Here is an 18,774-nt window from a genome sequence, read left to right as displayed (position 1 = left end):
AAGACTGGATTTTTTTCACTTAGTTATATTATGGCGAAAAATAATTGAGTTGTTCTCAAATTTGTCCAGTGTTTTCTCATGAGTGAAATCTCCTAATCTGTTTCAACCTTTGTTTCAGAGGCTTACTTTGTTTCTTGATCATAGATTATAGATAGATCACGATGCGGTCGTTTGATGTGTTTCGACGAAGATAAAAGCTCTTACTTTTGGTGCTCAGGCGTGTCGTTTTGCATTCTGTTTGATTTTCGAGTCATCAAGTATGGGGATACCTTGGTTTCTTTGTCACTGTGTGACTGACTGCTGGTTTAATTTCCGGTGTAATTTCTCCATAATATATTTTCTGAAGAAATATTTTCATCAAAATTGAAGCTTCTATATAAGTTATGAATCTGTTACTTTGATCAGTTTTCGAGGGGAAGGCGTGGTGGTACAAGAAAAGGCAGAAGCCGCTGTTCCGATCACAGCTCTATCTCCGCCGGAAGGGAACGTGACATTTCTCGGCGGCACAACGCGGTGTGAGCCCATGTAGAACATGACATTCAAGAGAGTCCAGTGACGGAGCCAAGAATTCGATTATACCCGGACTAGAATTTTAAACTCTAAAATCCTTTAATATTTTGAATTGATCTACCCGGACTAATATTAAATTTATCTAAAATTATAAAAAAAATTACATATAAATTTTTTTGGAACACCCGGGCTCAAATGTGTGTGGCTCCGCCCTTGCATGAGACATGTGCCTTCACCCTCGAGGCCTTTCAACCTCGTCAAATCTTTTTAAACACCCGGGCTCAAATGTGTGTGGCTCCGCCCTTGCATGAGACATGTGCCTTCACCCTCGAGGCCTTTCAACCTCGTCAAATCTTTTTAATTCATCGTTGTTTAGAGGATATCAAAAATATAATATATATTTTTTTTTCAATTGATGGGTCTTTTTGAGGTAAAAAAAACATGTGTATGATATGTTGAAACTAATGCGTAATGTAACATCAACTTTTTTTAGTTTCCACGTAAATTTTAATTTGATAATATCACAATTTTTTTCAACGACAATTGTTCATGTTGAAACTAATTCATGTTTATATTATTCTTGTTCATCAATCTTGTTTTTAAAAAAATCACACTTAATCGTTATTGTGTACGATTGTATATTGCTAGTATCACTTATTAATAAAATCACTAAACATGAATACTTTATACTCGTTTGAAATAGTTGTTTATTTACATAATAATGTATTGATAAATTTAGTGAGTAAAATAACAATAAATCTATAACATATTTTGATAAATTTTGGAATTCAAGTTAAAAATAAATAAATAAATCTTTTTGATGAGAGATGTCACCCCACATTTTAAAAATATAAGTTTTAATTCTAAAAGACATCAAAAAGAAAAAAAAAGTAAGTTAAAAATAAAGTGGAGGTGTAACGAAAAAGAGTTCACAAAATAGGTCCCCCAACTTCTAGGGATGTGGTCCGCTGAACTTTGGCCCAAATTCCAATCGAATCCAACTTGATAAAATCTGACAGCCAATCCCATGTTAGATTTTTTTCCCATTTCTTTTATGAGTAGGTCTCATGTGAGACCGTCTCACGGATCCCAATCTGTGAGAGGGTTAACCCTATCCATATTCACAATAAAAAGTAATACTCTTAGCATAAAAAGTAATACTTTTTCATGGATTATTCAAATAAAGATCCGTCTCACAAAATACGACCCGTGAGACTGTCTCACACAAGTTTTTGCCTTCTTTTATTTATTTTGCAACAAAAATTATTGTTAACAATATCTTTTATATTGTTTTTTTAAATAAAACTATGATATTATTTAAAACTAAGATTATTCCTCGATGTAAATGTCGGTATTATTGATGGAACTTGAGTATGAATATGAGACTTGCTTATTTTGAGTAAATAAATAAATTATAAGAAAAAACTAAATTTTCTAAATAAATTAGAAAATTATCCGCAATCAGTATGACTCAAACCTGATACCAGTAAATCTCAGAATCTCAATATGACTCAAACCTGATACCAATAAATCTCAGAATCTTAACATGAACTATTGAGTCCATACCTCATCGACTCTTTTATATTGTTATTAAAAGGGTAAATCGTGGTAAAACCAACTTATATGATTTCTCACTCTTAATATTGGAATTAGACCTAACTCAACCTCAAAAGCTAGCTCAAGGGGGGGAGGATTGTCCAAGCCAATATATGCAACTCCCAGGTTATTTATCCTACCGATGTAGGACAATTAAGACACTCCTCTCATGTCCATGAATGAACATCTGGAGCGTGGAGTTTACAATGACCCAATTATGGACAGAACGGGTGGACTAATTACATGCAGTCCAACAACACATAACGGTGGAACCCGGACTCTGATACCATGTTAAAAAATGAAACTTGGACCTAACTCAACCCCAAAAGCTAGCTCAAAAATGACGTATTGTCCAAGTCAATATATGCAACTCCCAGGTTATTTATCCTACCGACGTGAGACAATTAACATTCACCCTTGAAAAATTTATTTAAGTATATTAATGTTTTTATTGTTTATATATATACTAACATTGCTGATATTGTAATTAGATTAAAAATAAGCAAAGCATTTCAAAAAAAAAAAAACTTGAATAAACTATATGTCATATTCTAAATATTTATTTTAAATGAATGTATGGATAAATATTTTAATAATACATTACAATTACAAAGATGTAATCAATCTATTAATTTTACAATTTTATAATTAATTTTCGTGTTTTCACAATAATTTTTCATTTGCATGTAATTTTTTCCCAACATTATTGACTTGGAATAATAATGTAACATATAACTAAAATGCCTAATTAGTAGAGTTTTGGGAGCTTCGGCTCACATTATTTGTCATCCGGGATCAGTGAAAGATGCGGAATTATGTGCTATCAAGTTTGGCATGAGTTTTGTTTGAATCTTGGTCTTCACGATGTTAATATTTTCTCAGATTCGATACTTGCTGTTCAAGCCATTAGCAGCTCCTTAGTTGACCTTGGTCCGAGTGGAGTGCTCACAATCGACATTCTCAATATGCTGAAGACGGATGCTTTCTTGTCTATCAACCACATGTCGAGATCGGCCAATAGGGCCGGTTAGCTCGTGAAGCTTTTATGTTTTTTCTTTTGTTGTTTGGTGTTCTGGTGATAAACCAGCTTTCAAGATATTTTGAAGTAATGAATTTGTTTTACTTAAAAAAAATGCCTAATTAGTGAAATAATATTTTAAGAAAATATTGAATTTATAAAATGATGTAATTCCAAGAAAGAGCGATTTTTTTAAATTATAAGATAATATTTTATATTTTGGATATTATTTATTATTTGTATGACAAAACAAATTGGGAAGCCGTAAGCAATGACGCTAGCAAAGGCAAACCTTTTCGGCTATTCCCCTATCTGTCTCTTTCTTGCATTTTCTTTTGTTTAAATTTGAATTAAATAATCATGTTCAAGGCTTCCATGATGTGGGGAGTGGCTGACTTTCGTTTTCTCATTCAAAAATTAGCGCTAAATGCAGTTATGGGGCACTGAAGTTCCAGGTTCCCACAGGTTCTGATTCGTTTCGCAACTGTTGTTTTCGAAATGTTTTTGTGTCTGTCAATTCTTGTTTAGTGTTGCAGTGAGAATATGGGATTTGAAGATTTTAAGGATTTCCATCGCCAAAATTTTCGATGTTCGTTAAGCTTGTTAAGAAGATACGTTCTTGAATTCTTGATATATTATAAAGAATGTGCGAACGGGCTCGCATAACTTTCTTCTTCGTCCTTGTTTAAATTTCTTGATTAATTCTTTGTTTATACTTTATCTACGAGAAGAATCCGAATGCGAGACTTCCCATTTTTTTACTCTACCTTTTTAGAATTTGTAATTCTTACTTGGAACCTATCAATTTCTTTTCTTGGATTATTTGACATTGTTTCTTCAAGGTTGAAGATGCTTAGATTCTTTGAAATTAGGAGAAATTTGTGTATTGGGCTTTCATGTTTCAAGAATTTATTTAGTTTAGATCTATCTCTTGTGCTCTTTTTTTTATGTTACTGAGTTCCGAAATAAGAGGTATGCAGCCTTTCCAGTATTACGTAGGAATCAACAAGTGATCATGTGTTCTGAAATACGAGCACTTTTTTCTTTCGTTTTCTATAAGGTGAAGATTTTGGAACATGTTTTGATTTGCAAAGGAGTTTTTTATGATGAACTTTTAATTATTTAATAATCTAGATACACAAGTCGCCTGATTCAATAGCAGTTCCTGAGAATAAAGTTTTTTATGTGTGCAGACAACATTGGACTATCAAAACCATAAATGGCCATTTAATTCATGCATCAGGGGGACTGAGTTGGAACCAAACTTCTCAAAACAAACAAGAATTGACTGGTCAAAAATTGGTGGGCCAATTTTAATTCGACGTTGACCGGAAAGATGGGTTCTGATCCCTTAGTTTGGTTCTGCCGGCCAGTGGCAAATGGGGTTTGGTCTCAAAAAACAGATAGCGCATTTGGTGCTTATACCCCTTGTGCCATTGGCTCTATTGTGGGTAATGTATCTCACTTGGTTCTTGCTGGATTGTGCTTTTATAGAATCTGGCTCATCAAGATCAACCCCCGAGTCAAGAGATTCTGCTTGAGATCAAATCTTTTCAATTACATATTGGCCTTGCTAGCTAGTTGTTGTGCTGCTGAGCCCTTGTTCAGATTGGTTGTGGGTGTATCAATATTCAATTTGGATGCAGAGACTGGCCTTCATCCTTTTGAGGTGTGCAACTTCTTCACATCAGTGTGCTGGTTTATACATTTACATTCCACATGTAAATCTACTCGCATATTATTATTTATGTATGGTTTTCATGATGCATATACAATTTGGTGGGTTGAATATAATGAGCTGTCACTTTCTATCTTTTATATGAAAGAACATGTGATTTCTTGGTTGTGAATGTTGTGGCCCCCCTCACTCACAGCTCTCTTACGTGATTACCTTTCACTGTTGTCCTATGTAAATGCAAAAATATAAAGAACAGTATTTTAATTGTGCATATGCACATGCATATAGAGGACTAAACTTGCAATGTATTTATTCTGTTATCATACTTGGGTAAATCTTATCTCTAACATCTCAGTATTATGACTCCTCCTATGCCACATGACAGTATCTACTCTAAATCTTTGGCCATCCTTGTTCAAAGGGTATGCTGCGAATGTTTATCAGTACAGCCATGTTTTCTTCGCAGATGGTTCAGTTGGGCATTGAGGTTATTGCATGGTGTTCTTTGGTGCTTATGCTTATTACCGAAACTAAAACCTATGTCAAAGAATTCAGATGGTACATTAGGTTTGGAGTACTTTATGTTTTGGTGGGAGATGCAGTGATTTTCAGTTTTATTCTCCCGCTCAAAGATTTTTATGCCAGGTTAGTTTTTTAGTCCGTTATATTTTTAAATGCACTGCTAAATTAATTAACAAATTATCAAATCATTATTAGGACCAAAATATACTTAGGAAGCTCGTCTTACCCATTATTTTGTTTTCTTGGTGTCAGTTCTTCATTTAATTGGGGAAAGGTATAGATTATGATTTTCAATTTCTCAAATTGACCCACGTTGTTACATGTACAAGAGTGAGCGTGACTCTTTTCCACATCTACTTCCCTGAAGATTCTGATGTTAAATAGTGAACTTTCCATATTGATCAATATTTACTCTGCAAATTTAATGTGGATCAGCAGATATTCAAGTTCGAATTCGAGAATACTGTGAATTGAATGAGAAGCGTTCTAGTGGCTCTACTTTTGTGAAAATTTAGAAATTCTGTTTGGAAGAATATCTTCCTCCGTAGTTGATAAAACTCTTGTTCTTTCAGTCCAGCATGCAAATGTGTAATAGAATGAAATATCAAGGAACAGGTGTCATGTTCTAGTAGTCTCTACCATTTCCGATTTTACAATCATATGTTCAATTTTGAGTAACTATACTGAAATCATTGCCAAGTCAACTTATTCTGAGAAATTCTTCATTAGATGCTTATACGCTTCATGCCACAACTAATAGAAATGATAATGGAATTGACATGATATGTGCATCTGAAGTTTGTGAGCATCACATATAAATATTTTATCTATTCTGCAGGCCTGTACAATATTTGTACGTCTTTTCAGCCTTCTTCCAGGTAAATAGTGTTTGTTTCCCTATGGTTACTCTTTTCCACGAGGGTCCTAATCACAACGTTCCTTGTGGTAGACTTTGGTGTGAGATCTGTGCAGCTATGATGTTTATAGTGTCTGCAAGAAATTAGCGTTGAACTTTGTCAAGTTAGCAAGTTTGATGCGTGGTTTCTATAGAAACTAAAATATTTGGCTTTATTATGTTATTTAGATATGCATAAACATCGATGTGCGTAACTATGATATAGAATCTCGTAACTATGATATAGAATCTGTTTCATTAAGAACGAGTTCAAATGTAAAGTCGTTTGGCCTCTGTGAACAATCATCCTTTCCTGGAGCCCCACTATCCACACACCAAATCCTTTTAAGCTGAGGTCATATTGCTGAATCCTGAATTAACCAAATCACTTCGTGTTGAAATTATTTTTTTTCACGCAGGTATTCCTTGGGATTCTTCTCATATACGTCCCTAACCTGGATTCTTATCCGGGATACACTCCTCTGCCAGCCGAGCCTATTGATGACTCCAAAAATGAAATGTCTTTTGGAGAGGATGTTTGTCCAGAGAGAAATTCCAACATATTTAAAAGTAAGAGAAAGACAATGGATGTCATTCTAGAAACTGCAATCATTGAACATTACTCCTTGTTATTTTCCAATGGTTATCACTCTCATTTGTTTGTAGGGATTTACTTCGATTGGGTGACTCCCCTTATGCAGAAAGGTTATAGAAAACCCATAACTGAAAAAGACGTTTGGAATGTTGGATTCATGGGATCGGACCGATACTTTGAGTATAAAGTTCGTGTCATATTCTTGCATATTCTTCCATCCCATTTGAACAGTATCATCATTATATTACCTCATGAATTGTAAAATAAACGATGCAGATTCCGAAATTCTTGGGATGAAGAAACTCAAAAATCAAAACCATGGCTTTTACGGGCTTTGAATCGTAGCCTCGGGGGCAGGTATGAAAACCTTGACAGACTAGCAATTCCATTCTGATCTTTTTAATTTGAAGACAAATAGTAATATTCTGAATATTGCTTATTATAACTTAAACTGATGCCTTATATCTTTGCGAGGTTGCCAGTCTTCATCTAATGAAAGCTCCTTATTGTTGACAGGTTTTGGTTTGGAGGCATGTTCAAAGTAATGTGAACTCCAGAAATATTTTTCCCTTCAATTTCATTGGAATTTGCCTAGTATATTTGCTCATGCATATGAATGTTATCAAAATTATGCCGAGTAAAAGTAACATGAATTTGTTGGAATGCGGCTGTTTGTCAGATGCATATGTTATTCTCTTTCCCCTTCCACATCCCCCCTGCTTGGTGATTCTTTAAACTATTAAGTTGAATACAAGTAACTCCACCTGGAAACTTGCAGATAGGAAATGATCTTTCCCAGCTTGCAGGACCTGTTTTATTAAACCATCTTTTAAAGGTATTTATATTTCATTGCCTATTCTTTTGAAGGCCACATCTTTTTTTGAACTGCAAACAATATTTTTGTTCTCTCTTGACTTTCATAATCCTCTTTCTACAAGGATTTTAATAAATTGAATAAGAATCCTATATTGCTTTTGCTAAAACAAAAAACACTTGTTCCTACAATTAGTATAGCCAAGATGACATCGTCGATTTCCATGAGTTGCAAGTTGGTCCAATTACCGTGAAGTAAAGTTGAAATATGAAACTCATGTTACTATCTAGCTTAAAAGATTGCACGGTTACGACCAACTGTTACTTTTGGTGAAAAAAGCAAGCCTTCGTCCCTTTAGTTAGATGTAGTTGTACTTGCATATTTCGTTGAATGGAAAAATGTCAAACTTCTCGTTCATTAAAAAGGCTTATACCCTCTTTTTTTAGATTGACATCAGCTAGATATAAAAGAGGTTTGTTTGAATTGATGACTTGTGCAATTGTTCACTTCTTCATTTTTTTGGAATGTATCTTTTTTTAAACGGACACGCCTTTCCAAAATACATGGTATAAAGAAATGGACAAGATGTCATCAACTGCAATGAAAGAGATCTAATAGAACATTAACGGTATTCCAGTTGGGTCTGCTGGATTAATTCTTCATCAAGAATCTTAAAATCTGAAACTTCTGCAAAAAGAAAAAAACTGCTATCAGGCAATTATTGCTTGCATAATTATCATGTTTTTTATTTATAATTATGAAGGGGGCATGGATTAAATTCTTATTCACTATAACCTAACGGCTAATCCGCGATGATAATGAAAACATCTGTAATGTTTTGTGTTGTTGATAACATTCCTTTTCACATGTACTCCGTGATTCGAGCTAGGAAAGAGAATCTATTATAAACACTCGTCTTATGGGATTGAGGTGTTATCTGATTGAATTTAAAATGCCTGCAGTCTCTGGAACAAGGTGACCCAGCTTGGGTTGGCTACATGTTTGCATTTTCAATTTTTGTTAGTGTGGTAAGTCCTTATTTTGATACTCATGTTTATGATGAGCCTATTTTCCGCTATATATGTTTGTCCATAGATTGAAGCAAGCAGTGTGAACTTGAATTATTGTGCTTATTGAATAGAAATCAGTGTGTGGTTCAGTTCCTGATGAAAAAACCTTGTTTGTTCCAGTCACTGGGAGTGCTTTGTGAAGCTCAATACTTTCAGAACGTGATGCGTGTTGGTCTAAGGCTAAGATCCACTCTGGTAATCTCCTAGAATGTGCATGCATTGTAGTTCATCTTCTCAAGTATAAGCACCGGTGGTTTATGGTCATTTATTGCATTGAAACATGTTAAATAAGTTGTTGTGCTTGAAAAAATCACTCAAATCGCGTGTAAAGAGAGTTTATCTTCTTTAGCTTATGTTTTGGTGGTTTATAGTCATTTATCGCATTCAATATGTTAATTTAAAAAAACCACTGTTTGAATTCTATATTTTATGATATCCGAACCATAGTCCAGCACTAAACAAGTCGAGAAGAACTATTTCTATGTGTTACCAATTGTTTGAACGTTCAAATTTTACAATTTTGTTCAACTTTTGAACTGCGTTAGGAATAGAATTTGAGGCCTACAGCTGTCTACTTGGAGGCTGACTTGTCCTAGAAACCCATGAGCCTAGGTACAACTCATGGGTTCTTTACTTGGTTGTATCATCCCATTTTGCTTAATCCAGTAACCATATCCAATTTGGTATTGTATGTTTGTGAAAGACTAGTCGATATGAATATGGTATTGCCTTCAGAACTAGTGTACCAAGTTTGGATTTTCAGTGATTGCCCCATTGATGTTGAGCTAAATATGGTACTAGAAGTTAGCATAAATTTGCATGGATGACTGATATATGAACGATGAAATAGTGTTTGAAGTGAGCATTTCCAAAGTGAGGAGTGATGATCTAATGTGTGCACAGTCTTGGAGGTTTTTTTGTCTTTATGGAAGTTGAAAAAACATGAATGAGGTATATGCATACGTCTGTAAATTTTTCTGTGGGATTTTGTGATTTGGCATTCTCCATGTTTAAGCAGTTGATAAAATCATGTCTTGTTATCACAGGTAGCTGCAATATTTCGTAAATCCTTACGTCTAACTCATGAAGCCCGTAAGCAGTTCCCATCCGGGAAAATTACAAATTTGATTACGACAGATGCTAATGCACTCCAGGTATAATTACATGCCAATCTTTAAATTGACAAAACACAAGTTATTCATCACTATTGACGTTAGAATATGTTGCACACTGGGCCCATTTTAACCTGTCATCAGTAAAGAAACTACTACTTACAAATTTTTCCTTTCATTTTTTTGTAGCAAATTTGTCAACAACTTCATGGTCTATGGTCAGCTCCATTTCGCATAACCATGGCCATGATTCTTCTCTACCAGCAGTTAGGTGTAGCCTCACTCCTTGGTTCTCTTATGTTAGTTCTCATGTTCCCAATTCAGGTAAATTCGAATCTTTTCTGTTGCTGTCTTGCAGTAGAAGCTTCCTGTAATTGAAATATATTCCTAGACTGTGGCTTTCATATTTGTTTTTCTTCTTGTCGGAAATAAAAAAGATTAGACTAGATCAAGAATTGACATTATTGAGATTGGATACACTTTCGATGTGATATAATTGTGATGTGTTTGGTTGGAGTGAGTTCCTCCCGTAAACATATTATCTCACCCTATAGTGAAATTCTGAATTTTTTTTGTGAAATGGAAATTTTTCCCATCAAATCCGTTCAATCACCCGTCGGTACTATCTTCCTCCCTCCAAACAAGATCTGAAGTCTATCCCTACCTTGGCCCTAAAGACATTTGTCTTGTGGATTTAGAATATGTAAATGCGAAGTTTTGTTTCTTTCCCCTTATCGTAGTGTTTATATTTTAGAAATAACGTTGTCAAATCTTCTTGCAAGTGAGTTATTTCGCGACATTCATAATTTTGTCCATGATGACGTAGTTGCAGCATTTAATCAATGATACGACCCGACAGGATGACATCATGATATTTTTATTCATGGTCAAACTGTCTGTTTGTTTCAAGTATGAGTATAGGATGAAGCTTTCCTTTCCAATATGTTCATCATATGCAAAAAAATATTTACTTGTCATAATAAATGGCATGTGTTGATTTATCTTGGTCAAATAGGCCTTTATTTTGAACAGGATGAAAAAATTAACGAAAGAGGGTCTACTACGCACAGACAAGAGAGTTGGCTTAGTTAATGAAATCTTGGCTGCCATGGATACCGTGAAGTATGAAATGTTTTGTTAGTAATTTCAATGATTTTAGTTCACACTCAAAAGATGTTAATGGTGTTCATTCTGATTCTGTACTCAATGAACTGCAGATATTATGCATGGGAAAGGAGTTTTGAATCAAAAGTTCAAATCATGAGAACTGATGAATTATCATGGTTCAGAAAAGCACAATTACTCTCAGCGGTAGGATGGTGTTCACAATTATCAAGAATTCATATTCTGGTTTGCTGAACTTTTCTTTTACCTGGTTCTTATTGACATGGGTTTGTTGATGAATAATAATAGCGTGTATCCAACACATTGTTGGTGTTCTAATTATTTTGAGATTTATCTTTAAAAAAGCTAATGGCTCTTATGAACTGGTAGCAAACTGACCTTGTGCTTTTGTCTCTTGTCAACTCTTGCAGTGCAATACCTTCATATTAAACAGCATACCGGTTCTCGTGACAGTTATTTCTTTTGGGATGTTTACATTATTTGGTGGAGATTTGACCCCTTCCAGAGCTTTTACTTCACTTTCTTTATTCGCCGTTCTGAGATTTCCACTGAATATGCTCCCTAATCTGATAACTCAGGTGTGCCTTGATTTATCTCAATTTTATGGTGAATTAACTGTTGCTTGTTCTGAAACTCTGAACCCATTATTCATACTGGATTGTTGCAGGCATAATAGATTAGTTTCTTGCAAATAATTTGTTGTCCCTTGGATGGCAGACCTGATATCTTTTTACTTTTTTGAAAAAATAGCCATACTTGATTTTACGATGTTTGGTTCCCACTTTAAGAGCTCCATTCTCTCTCTTCCTTTTTCACTCCAGACTTAATTTTTAGAGAAAAGGTTTGTGAATAAAACAATCTGATTATGATAACCTTGCTATCATCTTGACATGATCACCTTTGCTTGTTTACTTGCCATATCTGTATTCAACACTGGTGAATGAATATCTGGTGAAATGAATATGTGACCATTCCACTAGGGCCCCCCCTTATAGTTGGCCTGAAAGAGAGAGATGATTTTAAATTTATTTTGGATCATATATATGGGCAATATTTTTATTAATATCTTTACTCTGTGCTGTATTTCAGGTTGTGAATGCGACTGCGTCTCTGCAACGTCTGGAGGAACTATTACTTGCTGAAGAGAGAATATTATTACCTAATCCACCTCTTGAACCAGGGCTGCCTGTTATCTCCATCAAGGGCAGCAGCTTTTCCTGGGATTTGAAGGTCCTTGTTTCATTCTCTCTTCTTGATGACACCCTCCGCAGATGTTCTTTGTCGTTCTTTTTTATCAGTTCTAGGTTATGGCAATATAAGTTTTCCAGTTGATTTAAAAATACCAAATATGAATTCTTGATGCAGAAACTTCATGCTTACATAGTTGGATATGCAGTTGTCTCATCAATTGTCGCAATTTTCTTTTTCCTTTTATAAAAAATTTAGAATTTCTAAACTGTCACTTCTACAGGCTGCAAAGCCCACGTTGTCCAACATTAATCTGAATATACCAGTTGGCAGCCTGGTTGCAGTAGTAGGTGGCACTGGAGATGGAAAAACTTCTTTAATATCAGCAATGCTTGGGGAGCTTCCTCCTGTTGGAGATGCTAGTGTTATCATCAGAGGATCTGTCGCTTATGTTCCCCAAATTTCTTGGATTTTCAATGCTACAGTGAGCTCTATTTACATGCTAAATGGACATAGTTAAATCCTATGAGCCTGTTCATTTTGATCTTAAAATACATAACTGCTTGTGTGTAAAACATTGTCGTTTTGATTCAGTTAATGCAGATTTCTGACCTTTACAGTACAATTTTAGGTGCGTGAAAATGTATTGTTTGGATCTAGCTTTGAACCAGCAAGATATTGGAAAGCAATAGATGTTACTGCATTACAACATGACCTTGATGTTCTTCCTGTTAAGTATCTGAGTCTTGCTTCAATTTGTTATTAACTGAGATAATTCTTTAGAACATGAACCATGTGATAGGAACTTATCATTCTTTTGTTACAGGCTTCTGACCTTACAGAGATTGGTGAAAGAGGGGTAAATATTAGTGGAGGGCAAAAACAGCGAGTTGCAATGGCTAGGGCCCTGTACTCCAATTCAGATGTTTACATATTTGACGATCCGCTAAGTGCACTAGATGCACATGTTGGACGACAGGTATATTCTGTAACAGATGACTAATATGTAGAAAATAGAAAATATACATAATTTTATGGGCATTTCGAACTCTTAAACATGGTATGTGCACCATTTACACCTAAAAGTGTATGGCCAGTGAAGACTCGAGATACATTTGTCCTATCCTGCAATTTTCCTTCGTTTCGAGCGAAGCTTCTTGAATCTTCATGTTGCCAATTAAGTAAACAAATCTTCTTTCTATGTAGGTTTTTAACAGATGCATTAAGGAAGAATTGGGAGGCAAAACTCGAGTTCTTGTCACAAACCAGTTACATTTTCTTCCCCAAGTTGATAGAATAATTTTAATCTCGGAAGGTATGGTGAAAGAGGATGGAACATTTGAGGAGCTCTCCAAGAATGGTACTCTTTTCAAGAAGTTAATGGAAAACGCTGGGAGAATGGAGGAACATATACATATTGATGAAAATGGAGATGGGGTGTACTTTGACAGTAAACCTTTAGTACTTTCTCCTGATGAGGTGCCAACTGATGCAAACTCTGGCAAAAAAAAACTTGGAAAATCAGTCCTTGTCAAAAAGGAAGAACGAGAGACTGGGATTGTTAGCTTGAATGTTTTAATGAGGTGATGACTGAAAAATAATTGCTTGTTTCTTAGTTTTTTCATGGAAGTGGTAGATGCATTTCCTCACACTTAACTTGGTCACCTGTCCAATTTTAAATGTTCCAAGATATGCGTAATCAGCCAATTCTGTGATTTTTTTCATTCAATGTTGAATCCAAACAATTTATTCTATTTAACATGTTGCAAGAATGACAGCATCTAGTTGGTTCCTTTTTCTTCTACTTTCTCAGGTATATAAATGCTTTAGGAGGCTTGTGGGTTGTAATGATACTGTTTTCATGCTATACACTCATCGAAATTCTACGTGTTTCGAGTAGCACTTGGTTGAGTGTTTGGACAAAACAGAGCACTTCTTCAGTGCATGGACCTGGTTTCTATATTCTGGTTTATGCAATTTTGTCCTGTTCTCAGGTGCTAGTGACACTGGCAAATTCTTTTTGGCTGATCACGTCAAACCTTAGTGCCTCAAAAAGGCTTCATGATTCAATGCTATATTCCATTCTTAGAGCTCCAATGGCATTCTTCCATACCAATCCAGTAGGACGGATTATCAACAGATTTTCCAATGATGTTGGCGATATAGATCGCAATGTTGGTAACGCTATGAATATGTTTCTCGGCCAACTATGGCAGCTGCTCTCAACTTTCGTCCTCATAGGAATTGTGAGTGCTACATCTTTGTGGTCCATAATGCCCCTTCTCATCTTATTCTATGCTGCTTATCTCTATTATCAGGTTCTCTCTCTCTCTCTCTCTCTCTCTCTCTCTCTCTCTCTCATTTCAAGTGTTGTTGCCATTCATCTGTCTTTTCGTGCAATCTGTCCATAAACACGTTCTTTCTGTAACAGACTCTATGCCCGCTTGAGATTGATGTAACTCTGGATACGGGACATAGGTTTGGATACAAATATGGTAGGGGAGGCTTACGTGTTGGGATATATATATCACACAGACAGGAAATGAGGAAAAACCTTGGAAAACAAAATGGTTTTTCTGTTATTTGATTTGCCAGATAAAAATTCAGATATAGAGATAAATTTATATGACAAGAGGAGAGACTAGGGTTCAAATGTGGATTAAATAAATATTACGAGAGGACACATCAAATGTGTTAGTTTCTTGTATGATCTTGGGTTCGAGTCATACACCACATCCAAGAGAAGAAAGTAAAAACAAACAAGAGAGACTAGTTCATGGAGGCGGATGCAATTAATATGCGAGTTGTAGAACCATTCAAGTTCAATCCTGCGTTAGAATTAATTTAGGAGATTAGTTAAATTCAGTTGCTTATGTAGAACATAGAGATTCGGGTAGTACAAGACGGACCCTAAATCTGGAGTAAACTATTCATTGAATGATCAGTATGCTTTAGCCTTGACTTTTTTTTTACATAATTCACATAATATAATACCTCGTGAACTTTTACAATGTTTTGATATTACATACATATCTTAATGGACTATAATCAACCACAGAGCACAGCCAGGGAAATAAAACGTTTGGACTCTATCACCAGATCTCCAGTATATGCACAGTTTGGGGAAGCATTATATGGATTGTCGTCAATTCGTGCATACAAAGCATATGACAGAATGACAATTATTAACGGAAAAACTATGGACAACAATGTTAGATTCACTCTACTTAACATCAGTTCTAACCGTTGGCTTACAATAAGGCTGGAAACTCTTGGGGGTGTTATGATCTGGTTAACCGCTACCTTTGCTGTTATGCAAAATGGCAGTGCCAAAAATCAGGTGGCATTTGCATCCACAATGGGTCTACTCCTCAGTTATTCCTTAAATATCACAACTTTGTTAAGTAATGTTTTGAGACTCGCTAGCAGAGCGGAAAATAGTTTTAATGCGGTTGAACGTGTGGGTACGTATATAGATTTGCCATCAGAGGCACCGGAAATTATTCAGGGGAATCGTCCTCCACCTGGATGGCCTGAATCGGGTTTGATTAAGTTTGAAGACGTTTTCCTGAAATACAGGCCTGGACTTCCTTTGGTCCTGCGGGGATTGTCCTTCACCATCTCTGCGTGCCAGAAGGTTGGAATTGTTGGAAGAACTGGTGCGGGTAAATCAAGCATGCTCAATGCATTATTTCGGATTGTGGAGCTTGAAAGGGGAAGGATCTTGATTGATAATTTTGACATTTCTAAATTTGGATTAAGAGATTTACGCGAAGTTCTCAGTATCATACCACAATCACCGGTTCTTTTCTCTGGTACATATCATTGTTAAACTTTTTATGTTTCTCCTTGACACTTGATCTGACACCATCATTCATGTATCTGAGTGATTTTGGTCTACTCTTTTTCATGTAGGTACTGTACGGTTCAACCTCGATCCTTTCAGTGAGCATAATGATCCAGACCTATGGGAGGCACTGGAGCGGGCTCACTTAAAGGACGTCGTTAGAAGGAGTGCTATTGGTTTGGATGCTGAGGTAAAAAAAATCCACAGGTTTTATGAGTATTGCGGTTCAAGCAAAAAATTGAACTAAGATGCTGTTATGAACTAATGAAATCATCCGTGAATTCTGTTTTTATTTCCCCAGTTTGACTAGCAAACTTACTGAAGCTCAAACTGCATTTTGTGAACCTTCAGTTCAGTGTTTTGTTTCTGAAAAAAAAAAGATTTGCTATTTCTTGTCTTGGTGAAAAGATCATGGTAGGATAAGCTTACTGCCAAAATTTGTTTCGCGTCTTTAGCATAAAAAGTTAGAAGTAAATATTTATGTCCAAGGTGTTTCATTTTATGTGTTGTATTACTAAAAAAAGTACTCGATCTGTATCAAGGTTCTAGAAGGAGGTGAGAACTTTAGTGTTGGCCAGAGGCAATTGTTAAGTCTTGCTCGAGCTTTACTTCGAAGATCACGGATCCTTGTTCTTGATGAAGCAACCGCTGCCGTTGATGTCAGAACCGATGCCCTTATACAGAAAACCATTCGAGAAGAATTTAAGTCCCGCACGATGCTCACTATTGCTCATCGTCTCAACACTATTATAGACAGTGACCAAGTTCTTGTTCTCGATTCTGGTCAGGTATCAAGCACAGTCAGTTGTATGCACGACATTTGTTTTCTCAATGATCTTGCATTTCTTCTTGTGAAACATTATCTTTGGATAAATATGGTAGGGAATCGTTTCTGACTTGATTGCGATACACTAATTCCAAAGGTTATCACAATTTTAATAATACCAAATTTAATAATATTTTCATTGATTTCTAACTCATATCAAAGGTATATCATGATCTTAATGATATCAAATTCTGCAATATATTCCTTTATTTCTAATATCTTCAATCAGTGTTACTTATGGCGGTGAATCCATCTTTAATTACAGGTTCTTGAGCATGATACCCCAGAAAAACTTCTTGAAAACAGAGCAAGTGCATTCTCTAAGATGGTTCAAAGTACGGGATCTGCAAATGCAGAGTATTTGCGCAGCTTAGTGGTGAGAAAGAACATAGAGGGTAGGCTTGGACAAGAAGTGGGGTTGCAAATTGACGAGCAAACGAGACGGCTGTTGTCTTCCCGTTGGAATTCTGCTACACGTTTTGCTCTTGCTCTCAGTTTCTCTTCTTCAGTAGAGGACCTTCGATTATTTGAGTTAGAAGATGATGACAGTGTCCTCAACAAAACAAAGGATGCTGCTGTGATCTTACATGAGGTTTTGGTGGGGAAGCATGATAAAGTCATAGACGAGACGCTTGATCAACTTGAAGTCCCGAAATATAGATGGTGGTCGGCTTTCCACAGGGTAGTCGAAGGTGTGTTTTAATATTGTAAATGTGACGCAGATTCTTAGTTTTGCTTTAGTATACGTGCAGGATGCATGTCATTAAACTTGTATGTTTTATCCACGGAAAAGTGGAAAACAAGAACTTAAATCCTCAAAATCTAGCGCTTCGTTTCTTTAGTTGAATCTGCATTGATTATCTGGCGATAAATGTGACTAGATTCACTTCATTTGAGTGTTTAATGGCTGATCAAGATTTGTGATTTATGCATTCAGGCCTTGCAGAGATGAGCAGATTGGCAAGAAATGAGATCCATCATTCAGAAATTGGCTTGGAGGACTCCACAGAAAACTGGGATCATCATCTTCAAATGCATTGATGCATTAGTTAGTTCATCTTGTATAATAACTTGGCTCTTGGGCTAGAAACTTCATTTGCCGTGAACGTGAATCTGTCTGAATACCCTGAACATGAACAACAAGATTTCAAATACTTGTTTTATTTAATATTCATTGTTAAAAATAATTATGTTATCTTTTTGACTTATTATCATTGTATATATTATAAATATTTTATTATTACAAATATAATATATTATTTAACATGGTGTATTATGTTATCTTTTTGACTTATTACCATTATTTTTCTTTTTTATATAAAAATTCGGGTTTAGTTAGTCTCTTCCCCTCGAAAAAACATATAAATCACGCACTTAATAATATTAAACTTAGATTTATTGGCATCATAGTAATTACTTATATATATATATATATATATTGTTTTTATTATTAATTTTAAAAGTATAATATTGTTAAAATTATGGATATATTCAACCATCCATTAAGGAGTATTGTATAGATATTTATAAGTGACACGAGGAATCAATCATTCTGACCCAGAAATGTGGAAGACAAAGCATTTCAAGCTGAAATTAATTACATTCTTATATCTCGAGAGAAACGAAATAAGAGTAAATCTCACGTCCACACGAATCTTTATCTGTGAAACAGGTCAATCATATCAATATTCACAATAAAAAATAATACTCTTTGCATAAAAAGTGATATTTTTTCATGGATGACCCAGATAAGATATCTGTCTTACAAAATACGATTCGTGAGACCGTCTCGCACAAGTTTTTGTCATGAAATAAAATAATTACATTTTCTCTCACGATGTATTTTTTTCTTTTGAAAAATATTTGTTATAATTAAGTTTAAAATATTTTCCTTCGCTTTAAATTTAATTGCCATCGTTTTTTGTCACATGTGAATAAATTAGATTGTAGATATTGCTTAAGAGGGTTGATTTAATCA

General features: G+C 35.2%; 1 protein-coding gene across 1 annotated transcript; it reads left to right on the top strand.

The window, feature by feature from the left end:
• Positions 1-3,434: 3,434 nt before the first annotated feature.
• Positions 3,435-17,995, top strand: LOC140836699 (ABC transporter C family member 12-like). Its single transcript, XM_073202407.1, is given in 28 exon segments — positions 3,435-3,589; positions 4,318-4,793; positions 5,269-5,447; positions 6,163-6,202; positions 6,639-6,789; positions 6,886-6,962; positions 6,964-7,001; positions 7,091-7,171; positions 7,331-7,355; positions 7,593-7,649; positions 8,591-8,656; positions 8,819-8,893; positions 9,745-9,852; positions 10,000-10,134; positions 10,826-10,932; positions 11,028-11,121; positions 11,346-11,513; positions 12,025-12,165; positions 12,407-12,607; positions 12,755-12,853; positions 12,950-13,102; positions 13,330-13,706; positions 13,937-14,441; positions 15,182-15,938; positions 16,039-16,160; positions 16,513-16,758; positions 17,062-17,488; positions 17,734-17,995. Coding segments are annotated over 27 exon segments (4,866 nt in total). The 5' UTR covers positions 3,435-3,589; positions 4,318-4,460; the 3' UTR covers positions 17,838-17,995.
• Positions 17,996-18,774: the final 779 nt, after the last annotated feature.

Source organism: Primulina eburnea, chromosome 7 (assembly GCF_022965805.1).
Source record: "Primulina eburnea isolate SZY01 chromosome 7, ASM2296580v1, whole genome shotgun sequence".
Taxonomy (NCBI): Eukaryota; Viridiplantae; Streptophyta; class Magnoliopsida; order Lamiales; family Gesneriaceae; genus Primulina; species Primulina eburnea.
This window is presented reverse-complemented; position numbering and strand designations above follow the sequence as displayed.